General features: G+C 42.2%; 1 protein-coding gene across 1 annotated transcript; it reads left to right on the top strand.

Annotated features, from left to right (window-relative positions):
- The first annotated feature begins 16257 nt into the window (after positions 1-16257).
- dph3 (diphthamide biosynthesis 3) lies at positions 16258-18843 on the top strand. The gene is made up of 3 exons (XM_036541357.1): positions 16258-16418; positions 16714-16788; positions 18565-18843. The coding sequence occupies exons 1-3, from the start codon at positions 16311-16313 to the stop codon at positions 18628-18630; spliced, it is 249 nt and encodes an 82-aa protein (XP_036397250.1). The 5' UTR covers positions 16258-16310; the 3' UTR covers positions 18631-18843.
- Positions 18844-22301: the final 3458 nt, after the last annotated feature.

Genomic DNA, 22301 nt, shown 5'->3' on the forward strand with positions numbered 1-22301 from the left:
AAGCAGGCTTTGGGTGTGTGTCCGGGCCTGAGATCTCACAGGGGGCGGCAGCTTCGGCACTGCACTCAAAATTAGATCAAGCTCAGTTGTTGATGATGCTTGTGTCACAATTTTGTGCCTGTATGCATAGGAAACTCGATTAACTTTAAAAAGCACAAGTAAACAACTGGCTCTGCCACTGCCTACTGGACTTCAACAGGATTCAATCAAGGCTGAAAACCCATAAGGCAAACAAATGCATAAAAACTTTACATATGTTTTATATACTTACTGTTAGGGACTCATATACATATACAGCCTTTTTATTTATTTCTTCTTGGACTGTGCTATTGAATATATTTATAGTGGTATTACGATACAATCAAAGTGAGCATGAGCATGAACACCAAAAACCGATTAAAAGGTGTGTTCAGGAGAGCTTTGTGCAGTCCCGAGTGCCTCCTTTATGACATTGCATGCAGAGAGGGATGAGGGCCAGGAGCATGTGTCACCTATGCGTCTCGCATAGTGTCTCACTCTGAGCAAGTGATGGAACATCATGGAACCAATCACAGAGTTTTACCATGGAGACCAAAGTCTTTTGATTGGCTCATTGAAATCTGTGGTTGGGAGCATGTGCCAGCTCTGCCAATTAAGGGGTTCATGAAGCTTTGCTCTCCCTTTACTTCAGCCTAGGTGTGTAGGAAACAGGCGCCAGGTGTCCTCTAGCACGTGCTACTTGTGGCCTGGTGTGAAGTGCTCCGCTCGGTGGTGTCCACCATCTTTCCTGTCCTACCCACTCAGCGCCTCTATGCGGGCATTGTTTAGAGTCCTCTACAGCAGCTTATTTCCAGCACTGCAATAACATCAACACACTCCCACAATCCGGATGATACAACATCACGCTGATGATTGAGAGTAACCCACGGCATGCCTAGAAGGCGCGGTCCACCCCCAGGATAAGTGGAAGAGGTTTTTATTAAATTAGAATGGAATGTGTGTGAATGCTTAGCCCGAAATACTCAAGCCTGGACGCACTTCAAAAAACTGTGATCTCAAGTGACGCAGTGCGTGGCTTTTATTTGAACACATTAGCAACACAAAGCGGTGTTTTCCCACCGAGAGAGGAGGCTACACTATGTGCAAAGAGGAAAGGCACAACAAATGGTGTCTAGAATAACATCTGTCTGCTGAGCCTCATAAGACACAACATCCATGGTGCGAGAGGTCACAAGATGGTTTCTAGCGCATCCCAGAATCCCTCAATTCCACTGTGTCCCAGCACCCCCCCCCCCCAATCCTGTACACCCCATCTCTCCACCACCATCTGCACTTCTTCTTTCCCTCAGCTTCCTGTCTCTTTGTTTACGCAGAACAAAAAGGCAGAGGAAAGAGGCGTGGAATTCAAGTTCAGGAATTGCTCCCCATCTTGTCACTTTTTTTATGAGATCCAATAATAAATGGTTTGTTTTTTGTACTTTCTGGATTCTTGGAAAGATTGGATCTCTCACTGGGGCGCAGGATATGATTAATATGCAAGTTTGTTTTTTAAAAAGAACAAAGTTCCTTTAGGACGATGTATAATGTACGATTTTGAAAAAAAAAAAAAAAAAAACACATACAAAAATTCTGATTGGCCTGAATGGTCACTTAGACTGCAGAGGTCCTAACCTTGACTTTTCTTTGAAAAAATGCATTAAAACATTTCTGCATTGAAGAGTTTACCCTCCAGAGACTCCAGATGCAGAGCGGAATATCATCTGGTGTTATGCAATGTGGACAAGGACCGGCTCCTTTGTGATCCTCTGGGCTGGGGCCTGGGAGGTATGCTGTGGGTTAAATGTCAGGCTGCGTCGCTCTGTGGAATACGTCCGGGGATTCAGAGACCCCCCTCTCGCCCTCTCTGGAGGAGTGTGACGGACGCTGCCCAGGCCAGGCGCTGAGAGACGGCTCATTAGGTTTTCTTGGAACATTCTGGCACTGGATTCCGATTGCTCCGTGACGGAGCAAGGTCGCCTCGACCGCGTCTCCCCGCTGAGCCGTGTTCGCAGGAGAGAGGCACCCAACCGGGAGGGGAAGGGCTACTCTCCAAATGCAGATTACAGGGAGGTGTGAAGGGGTTCAGAAACATATTTGTCACAGTGAACAGTCATTGGATTGCTCTCATGTACCTGGCTTGGTTGAATTGTAGGACAGAATGGAAAGTAGTCAGTCCCCTCAATGAGAAAGTCTTTATCTATGTATCTTTGCGAGAGAAAGAGAGAGATATAAGAAAGTAGGTGCTCTGCAAACATCCTGTTTGAAAACACTTTCTCTAAGGAGAAGGACAGAGGGTACTGAAATTCAGAGAGAGCACAGTTCCCACTCCATCCTTCCAGGTGGCCCCCTCCACCTCCCTTCACCCCCTGTTCCCTGGGTGCTCAGATCAGGGCATGAGTGATGCAACAATTCTCCACCACCAACACCATCCGCATACAGCCACCTTTCAGAATGCAAAACCCTGGATGGCAAACTCCTATTGGTGGGTCAAGTTTTTCAGATGACGCCAGAAGATGGGAACACCTCCTCACGACTGTGACAGATGAGACGAACCGGCAGACAGACAGGGCGTTTAGGGCAGCTGTCGACTCCAGGCTTTCCGCAAAGAGGCCGGGTTCATGTGTCACACTTAGAAGCAAATGCATTTTCTGACCAGGCCACAGAGGGGAGTCGGGGGGCAGAGAGCTGCATGTATCTTCAATTAAGACAGGATTTCCACAGACTGAATTACAGCGGGATTAATCGCTGTGGAAACGGCCACTCTTGCTTCAGCTGCTGCATTTGTCCAGGAACCAGCAGGAACTCAGAGCCTCAAAGAGTCCTGTCAATTCCGCACTCCCTGTGTCAACCAGATTTGCTCCATGGATGGAAAAAATGTTGACGAAAACATTGGACAAGCGCCGAAGAAGTGTTGATTCCGTGTGAGGAGGGGGTGACATTGGGCTGTTATTATTACAAAATATGCCTAAATTCACCGCTCATATCTGCAAATGAATGTGTGCATTAAAGACAATGTTTTAAAATGATGTAATTTCACTATATGCTCTACAATATCTTTCCAAAATTAGTAACATCATTATACATGAAATACTTAAAGCTGCACTAAAGTGAAGGAAGTATATTCATTGCTAATAGAATCTAAAATTCTAAAATCTAAACATGTAACTCATAAGTGAAACTACTTATGATAACACACTTCACCTACATATCCTTAATACAGCACGCTGATTGGATTTGAAAACAACTGAAACTGTAGTCCCAGTTGCCTACCAAATCATATCACTAATTCCTAAATTAAAAAATGTATATATCAACATAGGTATCACCATGCCATTTGAAATATCTTCTTCTTAAAGGGAATGTGATATTTATTTTATCAAGGAACTTGTCAAGATGAGGATGCCATTTGAGAGTACACTGAATGAAATGCCTCACTCACACAGGCATGTTGTATCATCCTGGGGAGGGAAATTGAAGTCAGATGAGGTTTATTTTTCCTGGAGACTCTGTGTGCTTTTCATGAGCTACAGCCCAGGAGCAGAGTGATTCTTGGGTAATTTTGGATCTAATTTGATTTCCTTGTTCCTTGTTCCCAGATCCATCACCCCACCCCCAAGTCTCACCCATCCCCTCCTCCCCCTCCTCTTCACTTTTTGGCTGATTGCTGGGGTTTGTTCCACATGGGCCTCATGACAGACCCTAAATTTAGCCCCCATTTCAAGGGACACTTTAGGTACCTTACACATGCAGTGCTCAGAAATACACCAACAAACCAGCATTTCCCACACAAACCATAGTGACAGGACAGGGTGACTTTGTTCTACAATGCTGTTGTAGAAATCTTCAGTTACACAGTAATATAACAATGAAAATGGCAGTTTAAAAAGTTTAAAAAAAGTTTTAAAAATTGACTACAGTACAGGGCCTGGGGTCAGTCCCATAGTGGCAGTGGTTGTGGAATATCAGCCAGACAGAGAGGGTCCCTTGCACAGTCCAAATGCACCGGTGCTGGACGTGAGCAAGGCTGTGGGTCGGCCATTCTTTCTGCCAATGGAAAAGACCCCCAGATAATGAGTGCAGCTGTCAGGTTTGCCGTTACAGAGGAGCTGCTAAAACCCGGCTCTTCCCAGCGTCGCATAAATGGGCAGGGAGAAAGGTCAGGCCAGATCCTCTGCCCTGTCATCATGCAGTAAATTATTTACCTTGGCCGAACCTTCGGGCTGGGCTGGGACGTCCCGGCCCGAGGTGCTCCCTCAACAAAAACCCCAGATGCAGACAAGAATGAAAAACAGATCACTGGTGGGATTTGCGCTAAATAATCCACAGCATGGCAACATTACATATTTCATCTTTACAATATTAACCATTGAGAATGCAACAGAGTAGCAGAATTCTTTTGTAGAATCCCAACAATTTGACAGGGAAGCCCATACTTCACTAATAACTAAAAGTAGCTAAACAAACACATGAAAATAAAGAAAATGTAGAGAATGTAGAGAAATAGCTCTTTAATATGACATCAAATTTGTATATTTGCTGCCAAAATGCCCACTATGTGCTAGCAGGGTAGCCAATCATCTTTAAATGCTGGACTCAACATACAATGTTCCATTTTGGCTAGCCATTTTTATGCTTTTGATTTTGTAAGGAACAGTTAGCAAGCATTCTGGTTATCTTCATCATCAAACCTAGATGAAGCTTGCTAGCTAGATTATAAATATTAGCAAAATCCAATAAAAACAGATATGTGCCTCATCATATTCCTTCCTCATCTTGCCTCATCAGGCATCCTTATCTCACTCCTCTGTAGTGTCATTGGATTCTCAATCAACATTGCAACCATTACCACGTTACCATAGGCAAATATGCCATTTCAATCTGGCATCATAGAAAGCCCAATATCTCAGAAACTTCAAATTAGCCAATGTGCAGGTTCTGCCCCTTCTAATCATATATTCTCTCAGTTCAGCATCTGAAAGAGAAGTGTGTATTTTCCATATAACATATTTAACCCATATTGATGTTTGATTGTATGATTGTTTGTTAAGATACACTGATTTGCGCTGAGGCAAAAGCAGTTTGTAAACAGGTCACCACCTGTTGGGAGCTGGAAAAGCTACTATGATGCCACCATATGCTGGTCTGGTTAGCTGCCACACCTTAGCACCCAATAAGGGAGAACCTAGACGCCACACCGCGACACCTCAGTTTCACCTTCCTCTTCACCAGGAAGGCCGGCGATAAAATCAGACCCTGTAATTTAAGACCTCATTGTGCCCCTAATCTCTAAATCCCAGTGAATATTAGCCGGATAGCTCAGCGACTTCGTACCCCACCGCAGCTGTCTTTTATTTTGGTGTGTGGAGCTGCCTGTCACTGAGAGAGTGCATGCCGGCCTCTCTCTGACGCAGCCTTCCTGGATTCTGCTCCAGAGCTCCCTAAAGCTGCCCGGTGACAGTTGTCTGTGGTGGGATGGAGGTGGGTGGGGGGGTCTCCCTGGGGAGGTCCCTAATAGGAGCTGCCTGGCACCTTAGCCCCCCCTCCACACACACACACACACACACTACTTCCAACATCCCAAGCATTGCCCCATTGCTAGAGCCACAAGTTGTTTTGGCTAGCCAATTGTTTCACTTGTGGTTTTGTCCTCTGCCCATGCATTGCGGACCAAGATAACTTTTCACTCCGCACTGAGATCAATTATTCAATTGCTTTTGACTTCAGAAACTCAATTAGTTATATGAGATTAGAAAGCACTTGCGTCACATTGTTGATAGCTGGCAATTTGTTGCTCTTTACTTGACAGTGAGATGTGTCCTTTGGTGAGATCGCTAATCTATTCTATTCAATGACATAATAATTAGGACTTCCTAAGCCGTTCAGCTGCATTCGCATGCATGGTTTTGGCTCACCCTCTCTGGTGAGTACTTGAGTGTACCAACCTGTCATGGAATGAATAAAGTAAAAACTGGTAAACAAATGAATGCATTCTAAATAAGGACATTTGGGTAAAACTGGATGATTATGAGAACTGTGTGATTTCTTAATCTTGAGTATTTTCTCTAGGCCTACTTAAGAACAATTTAGGTGGTATGTTATAATACTATTATAATTATATAATAAATTGTAGCCCACATAAAATGTATAATTATAGTATAGATACATATCATATACTTTTGTTTATTTTAAAAGCAAATTCATGGGCTTATCTGACAAACAAAACACAGCATCCAAGGAGCAAATATTGAAAGCTAAATGTGCTGTTGAAAGCAAGACAATGAAACGATGTTCAGAATATGTAACTTTTCACACTGAAATATTGCCTGACATGCCACAACAAAATTAACAAAATGAACGAGGATTTCATGAAATCTTAACATGAAGCCAAAACATAATGGTATATGACATCACATCACATATTTTCAACTTTTGGGCATCTGCATAAGCAGGGCACCGTTCTCTAAGATAAGAGCAATTTATCAGAAAGAAAGGTTTACATGGGATTTACATAAAATGACACATTGCAAGTTAACTTGTGATAGCATTGCAGTGTGCTACATTAGACGATGTGTTTAATAAGTTTTAAAAAGCAACCAAGCTAGAGGGAAGTAAGGAGTACACACACAAAATACAAGACATTCATGTGGGGAATGGATTGTGTAAGCACTGTTTAACAAACCTTGCAGTGCTTATTTCATCTGCTTTACTGCTAACGAGGCCGCCAAAAGTAGATTCCAAACAAATGGATTCCAGGCTAAAACTCATTGGAAATGGGGCAGGATGACAAGCTTACAGTGAAGAGGAAATACACCTGGATATGCTGCCCGAACTGTCATGAGTTTAATACTCCCACAAACAAGAAGGCTCATCTCTTTCCCACTGAGAAATCATTGTGAAGCCTCAAAAGGTTACTTGGTATTGTCCCTTGATTCCTGTGAGTGGTTTCTGGCCAAGAGGGTAGATGAAGGACCACTGTTACCATGCTTTGGGGCCCATATGAATTTTATTACATGCTGTTTAGTCTGTGTGTTTTTCCACCAATTCTGCAGTCCTGTTTGGATCACCTTTTGATCAAATCCCTACTGATGTATTGTAACTATTCCATTCTTTTTCTCAATAATTTTCATGTGGATGTTACTCTCTAGCCCCACAAGATCAAACAAAATTTGAGAAGATGTTGATCAAGTTGAAGGTAACAGCTTTGGCTTAACACCAATATCCTCCTGAACAATCGAGCAGGTAACATTTTCCCTGGGATTTTTCCCACCTGAACATTCCTGCCAGTACGGAACAGACCTTGGAAAAGGGTGGAGCTTGAGTGCTTTGGTGTTGTTGACCCCTTTAAGGAAATAAAAAGATTGCATGCCCTCCCAAAATATTCATGTGTATCCATTGCAGGTCCTACTTCATCCCACTTAATGCTAACGTGGTGGTGAGGGGTGCAGCATTCCCTTCTGAATTTTGAGCAGGCGTCATACAGTGTCAGGGAAGGCATGAGGTCAAACTCGCCCATGCAAAGAAAGGAACAGATAAGACTGACTCTCTTTGTGCTCCCATCCCACTCTACCACTGGTCCTTCTGTTTCGTGCAAATGCTTGAATTTCATGGGACATGCTGTTGAGGAGTTAATATGGACATTGACCCCCTACTCCAATTTCTGAAGCTGCATGCCTTAATGACTGACTATCTTTTCCCTGTTTTTCCTTTGTCTCAAAGAAATGGCACTGTAAATGTACAGTACATGGCTTGTAGGGCTGTACTCTAAAGTTGAAAGTGGAATAAAATTGGAATATAATGGAAGATAGGGTTTGTTAAATGTAAAGACCCCCCTTTGAGTAATGGCTTACAGCAGAGCAATGACACAACTCATTTTAAGAAGAATCAGGCAATGCATCAGTAATGTTTATCTTCCTAATTCTGACAGGACAGCTGAGGGATGCAGACAGCTGTCACAGTGAGATGGAACAGTGACAGAGGCTACAGCCCCCTCACCAAAAGCCATCGTGACGATAAGAGAAGGGAATCCTGGCGTGACAGTGATCGGTTCCTTTATCGAATGTCTTGGCTGCGGCATGACGGGTCCCTCACCTGCTATTTTTGGGGGTTGGGGGGAGCGACCATTTTAGCAGCACTCCATTTGCTTGAGAAGGGTCATTCAGTCAGGTTCCCAGAATGGTTCCAGTTGTCTTAATTGAGAAATTTCACACACTCTCATTGGGAACAAAATATCCATTACAGGCCAGATGGGTTTAGACTTGAATGACTTGAGCATCCTTTTTAAGGTAAACGTGATGCATCAGATTTAGTTATTTCAGCCAATTATTTCGGCAGAACAAAGGGAGATTGTGATTCTTGCCTTGTCTCTTGAGCAAACAAGAACAACATTTGAAAAATGAATGTTACAACAAACAGCTGATACCAATATTGCTGATGATTGGTGTAGAGATGTTACCTTGATAACAACAGATTCTTGTTCTGAGGTCAGCTTTTATGACCATATGTGACCTGTGCCTTATTTTGGGGCATCAGTTATACCATTGGTTATACTGTATGTAATTCAATTACACAGGCAGTTACGAATGAAATCCTGAATTCCGAATACTCAGTATGGACAGATGACCATGAAAACCAATTTGAAATACTGTATCAGAGGCGATCACAAGCTAAACCATTTAAGATAAGAACCAAGATTACAGACTACAAAAATGACATTAAACATCACCCCCCTGACCACAGGCCACTCATTAAAATAGGGAGACACAAACTAAAATGTGAGACTCATTAACCCTGTTGTTCTAATCCTCCTGGTTAGAACATGATCTGTAGCGCATGACAATGGTTAATACATTTACGCAATTAACCAAAACAGCTTTAACACTGACCACATCTGAATTTTACACCAAAAGAAAAGCCATAGACAAAGATAAGGTTCATAACCTTAACTACAACCTTAGTACAGATAATGCGGTGAAGTTATTTTATGTGGAACATAACAGAACAACAGTAGAAAATTTCCCTCCTTTTATGCAATGGCTGAGCTCGGACAAAAAGCCTGTATTCACTGAAAGCAGCACAGTGCTGCCAGCGGTGCTGTCGAGGAACACATACCCCTGTGTGACTGCGACTATCGTCTGGCAGATGTTCAGAGGGAACATAATCACATTACCTCACAAAAAATGGCTTATTCTCTCACCTTAAGTATTCTTAAATACGAATGTAAACAACTACTTTTCCGAGGTGCATCTGTATCGTGTTCTTGTGTGGCTCCAATTTCCCTCCAGCACAATGTTCCTCTGTCAAGGAACTTGATATAAGATTGAAAAAGAATCTTCTATATGTACATATTGCATGTGATACATACAATATCAATTGTGATATATAGTTATGTGACATGACTTTATTGGAAGAATCCTTTCATGAGCAAATATTGCACTGGGGCCTAAGTTGGACATAGATATATTGTTTGGGGGGGCTGGGCAGCCCAGGGCAAAACTGTTATGCTTGAGATATACAGAAGTCATCCCCATATCATCATGCATAGTTTAATTAAAATAATATGTAGCATAAAATAAATACACATTTATACTCCCATAGTTATGGCTGGGGGAATCTCTCATGATCACTTATTCATATAAACTGCATGTATTGTGCTTTAATGCAGTTCATTTTCATTAACTGATGTATAAACTCATGCAAAAATTACACATGCCCTGACCACAGTGTTATTGGAATCAGTCATTTGCACGATTCCTTCAAAACTTGGATCAAGTACACATTATGCAAACGAACTGATGTGGAGACAGCAGGTCAGACACATTTAGAGGAGGTTCACTAAGGCAGGTTAGACAGTTAGCAAACAAAGGCCCTGTTTAAAACCTAAAGAGTGCAAACACACTTCTATTCCTGAGCAAAACAGTAATGCTTAAGCCACCCTTTGCAGTTAACGCTGCTGGCTGGTTTGTTTATTGCTCATTTTCACCATCAGGTTCCTTCACAAGAAAAGGGAATAAATCTGCAGTTTATTTACATTCATACTGACCTGTATGGCTTTTTTTTTTTTTTTCAAAACTGATGTCCATCAGACTGCTGTGGAGTCCTTTGATAAAAAAAAAAGTATCACCATGATAGCATTGCCTTTCACAACAGTATGATTCGAATTACGATGAGAGACAGAGTTCCATTCCATCAAAATTGAAGGTCTTATAATTTGCTCCCTTCCTTTATGCGATCCTAATTTCGGAATCACTAGTTGTGCAGTAGGATCATTTCACCGCAACGGTTTCTGCACTTGTACAAGACCGCTGAAGCAAGACAAATGCAATCATCTGATACCCCACAGCCAGCGGCTATCCTTCTCACTGCAAGTCACACAGTGCACCACAGTGAAGTAGGCGTCAACTGCAGGATAGGTGCTACTCCACCGTTTCAGAAATAGATATGAAGCTTAGCCTGCACTCAAAATGAGCACCCTGCTGACTGAGCCACTCTAGAGCTGGAGATCAGTTTTTAACTCTAAACCGTTTTTCATGACAGCTGATTTTACGTGACATGAGCAGAGGCCACACGGCTAATCGAAGGGATATGAATTAGCCGTGAATTGCTGATGCTAATTTAAATAAGCATGGGTATTAAGCACAGAAAACTCTTCAAGAGCAGGTACAGAATAATTATCACATAAGTAACTAAGAGGTGGCAAGGGAGAGGTGTACTATATGAAAATGTAGCTCCTGGGTAACTTTAAGAGGGTCAATCCTAAATAAACATTCACAGATGGTTGCATAACACTGAACACTGACCCTCTCTGATTCCAATGACCAATTTAAGATTAAGTTGCTTTACTGACTCGACATTTAAATTGGCAAGCAATCCCTAATTCAAGGTGTCAGTGTAAATTAGCAGTAGCCACCTTCTTGGACAACACTGGCGTCTTGTGTCAACACTACGAAGTATTTGCACTCAGGAGAACCACCGAGAACTATCCGGATCCACTGCCCTTAGCTCCTAACAAGGACAGTGGTCAGATATCCTGGACTTAGTATCACCTCCCATCAATGTGGACTCTGTCAGGGTCCAGAAAATCAACCAAAATATGTACAGTATGCCCATGTCACATGGCTCTCTCCTCCTTCCATACATGAACATACCTCTGTAAGAACTGTGAGCTCTGGACCAGGTTAATAGGAATAAAGCTTCATTAAACTCATAAAAGTCGTATTACTGTACTGCAACCTAATCATCCTGTTTGTGAATTAAATCTACCTTACCGATTTACCTGAATGTGGTTGGGGGGGGGGGGGGGGGGGTCAACCTCATGACACAGAGTTGGATGACCATCTTGTGGGTTTAAAGAATTTGTGTTGTGGTCTGCCACTAGAACAATTGTGGTCAAGTTAGGTCTAGTAAGGATTAATCCCATGATATCATTAAATGTTTAAGTCAGAAAAGAGAAAGTGTGATTGACCCTAGAGTGCAGCCAATGGTGTCCTGACAAGGACTTAATGATAATTTACTTGTAAATTTTCAGAAACCTCCTCCTTGTACTTCTCTGCCTTCACAGCCCTCTTTAACTGTTCAGTATGTGTAATCTACTTTGAGTCAGCATAACTCAGATGTCTCTATGGGGACATCTCTCTACAGGGAGAAAGCACCTTTCATTTTCTGTCTGATACATAATTCAATTTCAACAGCATCCTGGGGTAAGGGGCCTGCTGTTTTCTGATTTAGGGTGGGTCACTGGTGCAACAGGAGATTCATTTTACTGTCGTCTGCTACGTTCAACTGCTTTAATCAATGCAGACCTGTGTGTTACAACATTTCAAAGATCACAGTGTCAAAACAAACCATTTCACTCCACATACGCAATTAGCTTTTTTGCCATAACAATGATCTCATTTATTTATTTATTTATCTTTCCTCTCTCCCTCCTTCCTATCTTCTCTCTCCTCCCTTGTTCCCTGACCCCATTTGTAGTGTCTTCAAGCCAGGGTTTTTCCTCCAAAGGATTCTGTTGCTTCATTTATGAGTTATCTAATGTTATCACCCAAGTCCTCACAGGACCTCAGAGCTGCTACTCGACACGGTGCGTCCATGGTCCCCCCAGGGCCCTAATATGGGTTTTGGAGTAACTGAAACTAAGTGAACACAGTCTGAGCTGGGAAAAGGATGTTCTGTCAAACATCAGTTCCAGGTAAAGTAAACTCAGCGACTCATTATTCCGACTGAGCATTCACTCTGGTATAGCTAAGACAGACCACGCTAGCTTGCACCATATGGCATTTGCAAGGTTCAGTTGTTTTTTTGTCTGATTCCCTGTTGTACTTCACATTTCACAAACAAAGAAATGGCAGAAGATGTTAATATTAATATTATCGGATATTATAAATAGCGTTAACACAAATGGTAAAGCTTGTTATTAAAGTATTTGTAAATATAAGCAGATAGTCTACTAATTACCTTGCTTGTCACCAGATAAACAGTAGCCAGCTCAGTGTTACAATAGCTTAAGTGATTGGTATTAAAACAGCTAGCTTGTTAAGTAAAACAAACACAAATAAATGAATCTGCCCTAACTAAACTAAAGGTTTTCAGTATACTTTAGATCTTGTTTAAAGAAAGCAAACAGGTAGCTCACTGTGAGAAAAGATGAATTTGTTATACACAAAAATGTGAATTAAAAATAGTACAATAATGGAAGACCGGAAAAAAGAAACTGGAAGTGTACTGTCAATGCCCGCGGCAACCAAACAGAGTCAACACACCCTTGGTGTTCAGGTAACCGAACACCAAGCGAACTAGAGGCCGTCATGCTGATGTAAAACTAAACTTGTTCTAATAGATATAAGACCTCTACACAAAGATACCATATCATCATTCCTCCTCTTCTCAAAAACTGTTTGTTTGTCTTGGTTTCTTTTTCTTTTTGGCTGTGTACACAGAGATGCCGATACTTTCCATTTGCGTAAAAGCCAGTGTTCCCTTCTGGCCACAGCAATGCAGAGACATGGCCGATAATTAAGACCCCGCCCTCGGGGGGTATCCTGATGGATGATGGGGTCAGACCTGTAAGATGACCTCTAGATGACGAGTTGGGTTTCTTGGCATTAGGGGCTTCCCTCTGCTGCATGGCGCAAAGATGCCTGCTCCCAGTACAAGGCCATCTCCATCCGGGACCTGGTCCAAACTTCTCTGGAGCCAAACTTAGGGGGTACGAGGGGTGAAGACAGGAAGCGCTGATGGTTGAACTGGACAGGTGCACAAAGGCGCCTAGGTCCCTCGGTGGAGGGAGGCAGGGGGTTACTTAAGAAAACATTTAGCAGCATTCTATGCCAGCAGCCCTCTTTATATACTTCTTCTGTATCTGACTGCCTCATGCACCAGAGGGAACCCAAAGCATTTTGATGATGAGGAAAAACAGCTACAATATTTCTGTAATGAAATATTTGTGTGCCTCTTTGTGACTCTCATACTGTGCTGTATTGTATGCAGTCATACTTGAATTTTTAAACGTGTTTGTTTTTTTCTTCTTGTTCTTGGAAAGCTACGAGACAGATACGGCCATTTGTGTACTACATTCTCAGTATAATTAAGGTTATTCTTGAGAATGTACCATTTTGCTGGAAATTCTTCAGTCAGATCTTACCCAATTACAAAATTCAATTTCATCATTAGCCTAATTTCTCTCAGCCCCTCGCAAATGAGCAATTCACAGAATTTCGAAGTAAGACTAATTGCAAACGGAACGTAGGATCCGGTTATGCATCTCCAGAGCGTGGTTCTAGCTGACAGCACAGCACAAGAACACCCAGCGCTAAGAGCCTCCCACCCCTTCTACAATAAAATTCATTTTCACTCGGTAACTGACTCTGTCCTTCTCCATAATGCAATTGCTGCCAGTAATTTCAGATATGAGGCAAGAGGGATGAGGATGGAATCTGAGCTTTTTATTTTTCTCATTGACAAAATTGGCATCTCACATAAACGCCTTCATCTGGAAATTCTGCAGTCAATTTGATTTCTTTGGAGCTAAGATACAGAGAAGAGCACTAATGCAGTGTCAAGAAGGATTTGCAGGTGATTCACCAAAAAAAATTCAGCCGCAGTCTTATTAAGGGATATTGTGAATGTCCCAAACATTTGTACACCTTCCACTTCCACTTCCACCTTCCTTTTATATTTACTTTATTAAGAAAATAGAAAGCTTAGAAGGAAGGATTTCAGTATGCATTACATCTGGGTTGATGGGTTTATCCACCTGACATCACGGTATTAACTGTGCCAGTCAAGAAAAACATTAATGCACTAACCATAACAACAATGAAACATTGCTGTATTAACTGTGCCAACCAATAAACATCACTGTCCTTGCTGTCCCAACCGCAAAACATTGCTGTCATACTCTTCCAACTACGTAACATCGCTGTACTAAGTGTCCCAACCACCACACATCACTGTGCTAAGTGCCCCAACATCACAGTACTAACGGTTTCATCCACAATACATTGCGTACTAGCTGCCCCAACAACCACACTTCACTGTACTATGTCCCTGCTGCCAAACACCACTGTTCTAGCTGTGCCAATACATCATACAGTATATGCCTTGTGAATATAAGACCTATGTGCTACCGTATATCCTAAAATGACTTGCAGAGGGTGTGGTGCTCTGACTTGCACTGTCTGTGTGGACGGTGAGGGTAGCTTCCTCGGACCAGCTGTCCGAGCGTGGGTGGGTCAGCGGCCCCTAGCCCAGCATCCAGCGTGTCACTCAGCATGGCCATCATGCGCCGCGGGCCAGGGAGCTCTCAGGGAAGCCTGCTGATTGAACAAGGGGGCACGGGAATGAGGCGTTGACACAGTCTGATTAGCTGCCAAAATATAATGAATTAACCCTGGTGCCAGTAGAATAATGCTGAGCTGAGGCCCTGAGGTCACCACAGCATTACCCGTGTGAGGCGTGGGGCAGGAACGGTCAAGGTCAAGGAGGTCGTTTTGGGGGGAAACTGGCCAACATGTAGGCCGTGGATTCAAATGAAAGCGACATTACAATGTACGCCCCATTGCCACCAAACCACCATTGCTGTGTGTTCGTGTGTGCGCATGTCGCGTGTACACGCATGTGTATGTGCCATTCTGATGCTACCAAATCCAAATGTAATGGTCTGCATTTCAGGTGATTTACCTACTGCTCAATTGCCATTGACCTCAGAACATCTTTAGATTTGAGCCTGTTTCGTGAGTCCCATACCTGCCTGTCACAAAGTTTTTCTGGAAAGACATCAGAAGGAATACTCTACAGATTTGCTTCCTAGAGATGTATGAAGAGGATGTTGTGCTTCTCTTATTCTTATTTTGAAGAGAATGGCAAATGATGGAGTTATTGAGAGTTATTGGTATTCTGTTTTTTGCATGGAGATAAATGTTTCCCTTTACAGCTCCCTCCAGTGGCAAAATAAGGTATGACAAAATTTCCTCACAGTTTGGAAAGCAGTTTTGTAGCTCTAAGTCTGATTTTTTTTTTTTTTTTTTTTTACATTTTCTGGGGATGCTGTTTTTATCCATGCCTGGAAAGAGAACCAGAGACTTTATTGGACATGCATAATCATGTTCAAACACATAAGGCTCATCATGTCATCCTCTAGCACCATCTATATCAGAAATGTACATGGCGCTAGGACGCTGTTGTTTTTAACTGTGCATCTGCATGTCTCTACATCTCTACATCAATATGGAATCTCATCACATTCACAGACGTTGGAGAGTCTGCGCTAGTTGTGCCAAACGACGCGAAATACTTCGATTAACAGAGTCTCGTTATGTTTCAGGTCATCAGGCGGCACGAAATGAGAAATGCAGAGAAATATGAAATTACCTTTATATCTTAAAGGTATCTTATAAAAATCTATTGTGCTTCCGCATTTTAACCTTGACAGGCGTTATGTGGGACTCCTTGAACAATCAGACCGAGGGTCAAGTTGAACATGTCCAAAGAAGGTACGACTGTACAGCCCAGCGTAGTGGCAACGATATTTTAAAACATCAGAAAGACCAGTTTTCTAAAACGAATATTAAATATTACATACGACAGTAAGTACACTTATACAACTTAGAAGTTAAGAAAAGAGAAGATAATTTTTGGAAACTCTTTTAGGTGCGCATACATAAAAACTACGTCTCCCACAGTTCTCAGCGAAGAGGACGTTTGAGTTCGTAGTTCAAGGAAGCTCATACGTAGAATGTGTGAGACAGCGAAGTAGCCCATGTTGTAGACACGCAGTTTTGATTATAGACTTTAAAATGTCTATATTTCACGACGAAGTAGAAATAGAAGATTTTGAATATGACGAGGAAACGGAGACATACTATTTTCCCTGCCCTTGTGGAGACAGATTCGCCATAACCAAAGTAAGTAGCAGGACAGCGAGCTATGTAGTTTTTTTGCTGACAACCGGTTAGTGGGTGTGGATAATTAACTAGCTAGCCGGCAAAGAAGCTCACATTATTCTGTATTTTATATTGTCAGATAAGGTTAGTCAAGTGTTACGTAGTTAGGTTGCACACAAGCTGTCTCGGTGCGCTAGCTATTTAGCTATCAAGCTGGCTAACCCAATTGTAGCCAGTAGCTGGCTAACGTTAGCACATTCCATGTGAATATCTATTATGACCCAGCTGTGATTCGTTTCTTGTATGTTTCATACAGGAGGACTTGGAGAATGGTGAAGAAGTAGCCACCTGCCCGAGCTGTTCACTAATTGTGAAAGTGATTTATGACAAGGTGTGTAATGTCAGCGTCAGAAGTGAGCAATCATCATCAGTTCCTTACATTCGGGGAGTATAAAATAGTTGTAACTACTCAGGGATGTGATAGAGTCATGTTCTATTCTCGATGATCCCCATATTTAAGAAGAACGTTTACTTAAGGCAAAATCCTGTATTTAAGCTCTCACAAAGCAGAAGTGCTGTATCTGAATTGAGTTCGACTCTTAAATTTGGTAATTTGGCTAACTCGGCCCCCTTCATTCATGGATGTCTTCAGATGTAACTAGTGACAGTGGAGAATAGCATGATTGTATCTGTATCTGAGGTAATAAGAGGTTGTTCTTTGGGAGGTATGTTCCGTGAAGACGCACTTTTATGTTCTAAAATTAGACTTGGCCCTCAACAAACATTGTCCCCGTAGGCGAAAGGCGTCATGGAAAGACAAGGTTATCACACAATCGCATTTGGAAAGTAACGCTACTTGGTGCTTGTCGAGAGTTGCTGGTCACACATTACAGCAGAGCACTGCCAAGAGTAGGGTGGCCAGGGGGTTGCGTGCTTGCTGCTTATCAGTTGTTGTATGGATGCGATAAACTAGGAGGCTTTTGGATTTGAGTTAAAAATCTTAGAGTCCTGGGCCTTAAACGGATCCAGGCGGTTTTTAAGGTTATTGGCCATTTTGATAATGTGTTGCTGGCATGCTCTTCTGATGTCTGTCCTTAGCCGTCATCCATTGGCAATTCAGTACTTGACATTGTGCATTGAATTCTTTGATTTCTTGGGCAGGGTTCGTTCATGGGCCAATATCTCTAGTCTTTTGGACTGGCATTAATGGCTCAATCAGATGTTAGCATTTCCCTCTGTACAGTAAACCCCACAAGAGCACGTAGAAATTAATAATATTTAATCACGCAATGATGTAAATAAGACTTGACTCTTGCGTGCTAGCCCAGTTTAAACAGCACCGCTAAGCTGTGATGATGATTCCTTTTAGTTCAAGTTCAAGTTTGTCATGTGCATACAAGTACAGAGTACCATAAGCAATGAAATAAAATGTGCCCTGGCGCTCTCTCAGCCCAATATCAATAAATAACAATAAATACCAATAAATAGCAATAAAAGTACAATAAATAAAACAAAAAAAAAGACTAAAACCATAGATCAGACCTCAGCCCTCCTTCTAACTGAACTGTTGTTCAGGAGCCTTATTGCCTGAGGGTAAAAACTGTCCCTGAAGCGGGAGGTCCACGCTGTGATGCTCTGTAAGCGCTTCCCCGAAGGGAGATAAGAGAAAAAACTGTGAGCGGGGTGACTTGTGTCCTGCATAATGCATATTGCCTTCTTGGTGCAGCGTTTGATGTAAATGTCCTGTATTGGTGGTAATGGTGATCCGATGACTTTAGATGCTGTTTTTACTGTCCTCATCAGGACTGTATGATCATGTGATGTAATGTTGCCAAACCACACCAATAAGCTTCCTGTCAAAAGACTTTTATTAACTTTTACTGTTGCACAATAGAGGGTTTTTGTGGACAAGCCATATTTTTTGAGACACTTCAGAAAATAGTCCCTGGTGTGCTTTCTTGATGACACAGCTGATGTGAAGAGACCAGGAGAGAGAGTCAGAAATATGAATGCCTAAGAACTTAAAGCTATTAACAATTTCCACAGGAGTGTTATTTATGGGAACAGGTGTGTGCACTGATTTACTTCTCCTGAAGTCAATAATGAGCTCCTTAGTTTTCTCCACATTATACATACATATTCTTCACATGATTCCTTTTATTAACAGGATCAATTCATGTGTGGAGAAATAATTGAAGCACTGGCGACAGAAGTGGAGCTCTTGAAGACCTGACTGGAAGCCCCCACAAAACAGCAAGACCGCTGTCTTGTGACAGCTTTGCACACTGTGACTCAATCAAGCAACGCTACAAAAAATTAAATGAGCTCATTCTGCTCTCCTGGACATCAAGAAGGAATTGCTCATCCCTGCAGAGGTGTTCCTGAGCGAATTTAGTTTTTCAGGTTTTTTAAGTGCTATTTATTAAATATCATTTTTATTATTCTAATAAAGAATCTCTTATTCATTTCAATTCAATTGTATTTGTATAGCGCTTTTTACAACACAGGTTGTCATAAAGCAACTTTACATTGTTACCAGGCCTTATGTGGATTAATCCTGGAGATTAAAATCGGTTGAATTACCTTTGTTTTCATGTAGTTGTGTTGTAAGACCAGCAGGGGGAGCCAGAAAATAACATTTAAAACCGTTTGGGTGGAGTGAAAATGAAGCAGGCTTTCCACTCCACCCAGCAAACTAGGCCGTGAGCCCAGGCAGTTCACCGGGTGTTTTATGACTGAACGGCCACAGGTGTTAAGAGATTACTTCTTATTGTGCGTGCTTGCGGAAGTGTATCTACCTTAACAAGTTTACACAGCAACCCTGGAGAGAATGAGTGTACATTTCTGCCTTGATAAATATTAGTTGTGCATAAAGGAACATGCAAACCAAAACAGACCAAGGCCTTTTTGCCCCTCAGGACACAGCACATTCAGTAAAAAGCATTTCCAACAAAGCCAGTCCATTTGTGACAGAAAGTGTGAAAAACAACCTCCAATAATGTCATGGTCTTGGCAGTATTTGTACAGCAACCTTCAGTGCAGTTTAGTTCTATACCATTTATCCTGTGTATTTCAGAAACAGAAGAAATGCTATTACCATGCTATGCGTATGCTGTCATACAAACTTATGCATACCATTTTTGTTGGAGTTTGTTGGACTACATCCTATGAGACAAACCCTCCAAAATTTCCCCAGGGGAGACTTCTTTTTTAAAATTTCAAGAAACTGCTTTATTTTTTAAGAAGAGGAAAATAAAGTTAATTTCAGAGGAAACTGGATGGCAGTGGAAGCCCATAGTTTGTAGAGTTGTTAGTTATTAACAGCTGAAGCAGAGAAAAGCCTAAAACAGACTCTGCTGGTCTAGGGGTGAAAATTCTTTTAGTGGTGAACAGTTCAAACTACTATTCCAAACAAAGATCATCCTTTAATATACTGCTTCAGGCTTGACTGCATGCAAAAGATAAACACACTCTATAATAAATGTGTCAGGAAATAGAAAATTGAAGGCAGTGGTACAGCATCTTGAGAATGATGCTTCAGGAACCCCATAATGGATGGGGCTATCATGTGCTGTGAATCACTCAACCATTTTGAACCAATTAAAATGCTCTTCTCTCCACAATAAAGTAATACGATTGGCTGTAATGTGAGGCATAGACAGTACATGAAGCCACACTCTCCCATCATTACCTCTGGGTGTACAGCTGGACCATTAGCGTGCGCACTAGTGTAGTGTAGTTACTTAATGCAAAAGCTCTGCCCGTTCTGGGGTTCACAAAGCCTCATACTTCTAGTTCTAATGCACAAAAATACAACACTGTCAGCAGCACTTGCTGTAGATGATTGGAGCTCAATCAAAGACTATCATAAGTGCCAGCCTCACAGCTCTCGCAGCTGGTTTTTTGGTACTACTTTAAAAGGCTTTTATTTGTAGCTAAATTTAGTTGTGTTTGTTCTATTTACGATGATGAGTGCTGACAGGAGATTTGAAGAAAGGAACAGTGCTCAAATGCTTTGAACCAATCTTCTTGTGAGCAGTACACACTTGTTGAGAATGTTGAGTGCCCCTGTGATATTTGTTACCTGCTGATGTCACATGATCAGTAGGCAGCTCCTCACTGTGTCTGTGTTTTTATTGGGTCTTTTCTGTTTTACATGCTAGTGTAACTATGCAAAGTGTCTGATGTTAAACAAGTAAATGGACTCTGGTGACATTCCCAAGGCCTGGAGGCTGTCCAATGTGAGGCCCACTCAGCCTTCAGGGGACAAAGCTTCGAAGAAAGAGCTGGACAAAAGCTGTAAGAGTTTGGGCTGACCAGTCAATGCATGCTGATGTACCTGGTTCTTCAACTGTCCGCACGGTCAGGTAATGGTCCAAACTAACCCCGTGCTGTGAGAAGGACAGCTTCAATAGGCCTGACTTGGCCACAGCAGTCTGACTCGACTTGTGGTTGCCACAGTGGTCAAACTGACGAAGCTTTACTCATATCGCCTCACTGAGTGAATAACTGGCGCGTGCCACCTCTACTGCTCACCATTTCCAACGAGGTGGAGATGATGTTCTGCAGATTCTATGCCCCTCATTGGATACATGTGGTATCCAAGCCCTGCCTAATTTTGTGTGATCAACAAATCTGATGAACATGATATATATTTCTGGCTATGAATCAGCTTGGAGACTGTGCTGCAGTCAGATCTGTCATTACACACCCTCTAAACACACTCAGGGTTGTAGGCCCTGTCTAATCTGTAGGGTCTTGTACTACACAGACAGTTTTTCATAATGTCCCTGACACAATTCCTGGCATAGACTAATGCTGGAGTGACACACACATCTCCAACAACACTAAGATGCCACATTGGCCCCCTGCAATAGATCCAGCTGCTACAGTAGATTTTACTGTTGTTCAACACAGCTCCTACAGTAGATCTTAGTCCCACTCATCATGCAGCTCCTACAGTGCATTTTACTGCTGATCCGCACAGCTCCTATAGTGCATTTTAGTCCTTATCCACACACATCTCCTACAGTAGATTTTAGTCCTGCTCAACACACAGGTCTTACAGTAGATTTTGGTCTTGCTCAACATACAGGTCTTTAGTAAATTTTAATACTGCTCCACACACAGCTCCTACCATAGATTTTAGTTCCGCTCTACACATAGCTCCCACAGTGGACGTCTGTTTCTATCCTGGATGAAGATGTCAGACAGGCCTTGTAGGGTTGTGGGTTTTACCTGATCGGCCAGGTCAGGAAACAAACGATTCTCTAGGAAACGAGCAAAGCCTCAATTAATTATCATCAATTATCCCATTAGGCCAGGCGTAATTCAGAAAAATGTGCAGTGCTCAAATCCACTAATGGCCTCATACATCAATTACCTTTGACACTGATGGGGCACTAAGCCTCTGAAAGAAACATGAGGAACATTAATTTTAGACAGAAAATGGAACAGCGAATCATCTCTCACAGAGTTAAATTTCCTTTTGTTTTGACTCTTGTTTTTTTTTTATTTAACTCTGGCTCACTGCAAAGTGTTTTATTATTCCCATTGATTTTGCTTACTGGCTTTGAGTCATTGCTCAGTTTGCATACGCGCTGATACTAAACGTGGTAGGTAACATAATTACCGCCCAAAGACTACTTTCAAGCCTGGAAATGTGGCAGGAAACGAGGGAGCTTAATTGATGCTGTAATTTCTCAGGGAACAGGTTCGCGCTACAGTGAGCCTGAAAGGATTCGATGGATACAAAAGGTAGAAATGTGCGTGAGGGTAGGCTTGCTTAATGTCGCTCCATTTGTTTCAGCAGAGCCGAGACGGGATTAACAAGCCGTCTCGGAGCGGGACTGGCTCCCACACGTGGCTCGCATTCTCTGAACTGCAGCGAGACAGATTTTTTCC

This window comes from Megalops cyprinoides, chromosome 11, assembly GCF_013368585.1.
Source record: "Megalops cyprinoides isolate fMegCyp1 chromosome 11, fMegCyp1.pri, whole genome shotgun sequence".
In the NCBI taxonomy this organism is placed as follows: Eukaryota; Metazoa; Chordata; class Actinopteri; order Elopiformes; family Megalopidae; genus Megalops; species Megalops cyprinoides.